Genomic DNA, 4,387 nt, shown 5'->3' with positions numbered 1-4,387 from the left:
ATACAAGCTATCACATGCAATACAAAAATTTGGAAAAAAATTTGTTTCCATAAAAAATTAATATCACTTTGAATTTTTTGACATCATGTAATTATTTTTTCAAAATAATAGGAGATTTCAAGACAAATTCAACGCACAATAAGTATCACTTTTATTGATATTTAATATCAAATTTGCAGCATTATTTTGACATGTAGAGTTACTTATCCGTAACGTAATTCTCTATTAGTTAAATTTGACCTGTAGAATAAAAAAAGGAAATTATGCTATATGTATTATGACTTTTGAACAAATTGAATTTATATTATTTAGACATGAAGAAATTGAGAGGAAGTAAAATATCTATAATCGGCGAGAATATATAGTATAATAATATATAGAACGAAACATGCATAGTTCTGTGCAACATTTTGCACAATAAAAAAGAAGTTTTCTGATGGACAATAACTTAAAGAGTATAGTCATATATATTCTTAGTCAGCAATTTAACATAATCTTGCTTAAAAGCCTAATTCTCTATATTTTGTCATAATGCGTTAAGAGTGTGTAAGGACAAACTAATGATACGGATATACATCTCATTGTTAGACTGAATAAAAAATGAGTCGCAATACCTTCTTTCTATTGTGAACATATTGTGTCTTGATTATCGGCCTCAGTTACAGTCATTACCTCGGCCTGATGGCAAGCGAACGATGGAAGGACGATATCGCATACGCGATGACCCCCTTCAAATTATTAACGTGGCCCATCGGCGTCTGGCCGCTTCAAGTTTATAACGTCTATTCACTAATACGATGCGTCTTAGCTACTTGTTGCATGGTACACATTTTTTTAAATATGATTCCAACGATTTTCATCATATGTGATAGTGCTTGAGAGTATAGATAGAGCAACTTTTACATTGATATTATTATAATATTTTTAACAAAATTTTGCTCTTGCGATGAAAATGTCAAATATTTAAATTTCTGAATGAAAAGCATTCCGTCATTCACATCGTGAAACGCTTTTCCCTCAAAAATGACAACACGTCGAACAAATGAGTTATAAATATATATAGACGTAAGACGTAAGCTGTCGAGAATTGATTACCAGAAATGTTTCTTCGAAAGCTTATTTATTAGCATATAATATATATGCTGTTTACTTCATGATTCTTTCATTCATGCTAATGTCGTACTAATATGACATTGTTTTGACAATATCTCATATAAGGAACAAACTAAATGAACAATACAAAATAACAAACAAATTTTTATTATTATCAATTTCTTAATAAATTATATAATTCTTAAAGTTTAATTTCTTAATTTAATCTTATATTTTGAGGTAAAATAATTTAGGATATTTATAATTTTAATTATTTATTATATTAATAATAATTTTACATTTTTATATATATTAACATTTAAACTATATGTAATTAAATGTTAAGACATATAATTATTTAATTCTTTAATTAATCTCTAACTAAATCTAATAATTTTTTCTACATTATAATAAATGATTAACACAGAAACATTACCAGGTTTCTAAAAAGATTATTATTTATAATTAAATATTAATATTTGCAAAAGAGAGAGCAAGAGAGAAATCTTGAATTGGGGAACATCTTTTAAGACATAAAATAGGCTATTTGAATGAGAAAATATATTGTTTGCACATATCAACAGAGCATAATAGTAATCTTACCTACTATGGAAATTCATATGGGTTGTACCGATGCGGAACAGAACATTGACAGCATCATGTTGATCTTCTGCGGTATACTAGGAGTGCTGAAGACAATATGTTTTCGTATTTATGCAGAAAATTTAACTAATAATTATGGCTCAGCCCGGAATGATTATTTGACAATTAAAAACGCGAAGCATCGTGCCATCATGCGAAGACATGCCTTCATTGGGAGAATTCTGTCCTGTTTCATGGTGTGCTTCTCTTACTTTAGCGTAACGATATATTCGCTAATTCCTCTCCTGGGCGATGATAAAGATAACCAAATAAACATAACGGACGAGGACGTTGTGCTGGAATATCCAATGCCATCAAGATGCGCGTTGGAATATTTCAATGTCTCGGAGAGTTTGCATAGAATTATCTGTCTCTTCGAATTTATCGTGCTAGTACTTACATGTACCTGTAATCACGGTAACATCTATTTATTGCTTTATATGTTTATCCTTGCATTTTTCATGTTAACAACACATAACAGCACTTATTGTTAGAAAAAAATATCTCAGAATTTTAACATTAAATAATTACCTCCATCAAATAATATTTTGTATTAATTTCTTTAATGCGATTTAATTGTTTATTGTTTGGTTAAATGGTACATATATGACGGAATATATAATAAAAGAATAAAAATATATTCATGAAAGAGAGAGAGTATCTCTATAAAAAATGAGATTAGATAGTATGTTGTTAATATGAGTTGTTAATATGAGTTAATATGTAGTTAATATGAGAAATTAAATATATAATTTTATAGTTATAAAACTAATATAAAAATAATATATATAAACATCAAAATCTATATACGAAAACTATTAAAAAAATCTATTTTTTACAAAACTAATGTAAAAAATATGTGAGACAAAATATTATATTTTTTTATTACAATTATGAGATATTATAATAATAATCTGCATCTTTCTCAATAAATTTTCTTTTTGTAAAGGTAACGATTCTTTGTTCCTCAATATTACATTACACATTTGTGGTCAAGCGAAAATTTTAAAGGCCAATTTCATCGACTTTGATGTTTCAAATTCGCAAGTCTATGACCGTTTTAATGCTTTAATTCAAAGAAATAGCTATCTGATAGAAATGGCTAAGAAATTAGCCAATACTATCAGTTTTGTTTTGTTGATGCAATTATTTCTTAGCAGCATTCTATTATGTATAATGGGTGAATATTTTATGCCATTTATAATAGATTTACAAAAAAATCGTGTCATAAAAAGAAAGAGAAACAGAAATTCACATATATCAATATATAGTAAACATAAATATTTTATTTCAGGATTTCAATTTATCTTAGCGTTAAAACGGAATGATGCCGTCATGATGGGGAAAAGCTTCATGGTATTGTGTACTTTTTTAACGCAACTAACAGTGTATAGTTTCGTCGGGGATTATTTGAAATCCCAAATGGAAGATATTGGACTTTTTATTTATCAGAGCGTTTGGTATGATCTTCCTACAAAATTGACAAAAAATTTAATCTTTGTCATTATGCGGGCACAATCTCCCGTCAAGTTGCAAGCTGGAAATTTTATTGTTGTAAACCTGGCAACTTATATGAGCATTCTGAAAACCTCCATTTCGTATTTATCCGTACTCCGCGTAATGGTAGAAACGTAAAATAAAAAATAACGCGTATAATGAAAGAATCTTATAAATTACAAATTGATGGTTTGGAAGCGCGTTTAGAAATATAGGAATCTGTAGAAGCAAGAGTTTATTACAATGTGGTTTTTTAATAAAGCAACTTGTCATGATCATACCATATAACCATCCATTCGTGCCAAATCGCATCAATTTCTTTTTGCGTAATATCAAAACTATATATACTTAGAAAAAAACATGCTGTCTTTGTTGCATATAAAAAAATTGAGAAATGACTTGGTTGTACAATAATAGCAAAAAATTAAAAAAGATGTTAAAATTAAAAAAATATATCTCTTATGTTTATAGTTTAAAAAATCAAATAAATAAATTCCCTTCTCCCAAAATTATTAAAAAAAATATCACAAAATAATATGGTTTTTAATGTTTTCGTAAAAGAAAACAATCTATTTTAAAAGTTGGCTATAATACAAGAGAGAAAGTGAAAAGGTAAACATTGCCCGCAATATTTCAAGTCGATAAAACTCGTATAATATATAAAATATTTACATTATATCATACATTGTATTTGTTTCAAACAGTGCTAGAATTTTTATAATATTAAAATATCCACATTATTATAAAAAAATTATATGTACTTTTTAACAAAAATTTTTGAAACAACTACTATGCTCACAATTCACAATAGAGTTCAGTTTGAATCATTTATATTTAATTTGTAACCATATATTTGTAACGATTTATCTCTCTTAATTTAAAAGGGGATGGCCACTTTTATTTTGGAAGGATACCCTGTATACAAAGTGTCTGATAATAATCGCTCCACTCGTAATATGCAGATAGAGCGGATTAAATCAAACAGGAAATTTTTTTATAATTTTTTTGTATAACGTTTACTAAAGGAATTATTATTGAGTAAAGTCTGGTCAATCATCGCTGATCTTTAGCCGGACGCATGTCGGTGAGCCGCGTGCTTGGTAGTGTGCATGAGCATTCAGCTGTCACAGCGCGGCTCACCGACGTGCCCCTAGTT

The 4,387-nt window shown here is 28.1% G+C and overlaps 1 protein-coding gene across 1 annotated transcript; it reads left to right on the top strand.

Moving 5' to 3' along the window:
- Positions 1 to 681: 681 nt before the first annotated feature.
- On the top strand, positions 682 to 3,369 carry LOC126850691 (odorant receptor 9a-like). The gene is made up of 4 exons (XM_050593939.1): positions 682 to 822; positions 1,677 to 2,151; positions 2,684 to 2,914; positions 3,029 to 3,369. The coding sequence occupies exons 1-4, from the start codon at positions 682 to 684 to the stop codon at positions 3,367 to 3,369; spliced, it is 1,188 nt and encodes a 395-aa protein (XP_050449896.1).
- Positions 3,370 to 4,387: the final 1,018 nt, after the last annotated feature.

This window comes from Cataglyphis hispanica, chromosome 6 (genome assembly GCF_021464435.1).
Source record: "Cataglyphis hispanica isolate Lineage 1 chromosome 6, ULB_Chis1_1.0, whole genome shotgun sequence".
In the NCBI taxonomy this organism is placed as follows: Eukaryota; Metazoa; Arthropoda; class Insecta; order Hymenoptera; family Formicidae; genus Cataglyphis; species Cataglyphis hispanica.
This window is presented reverse-complemented; position numbering and strand designations above follow the sequence as displayed.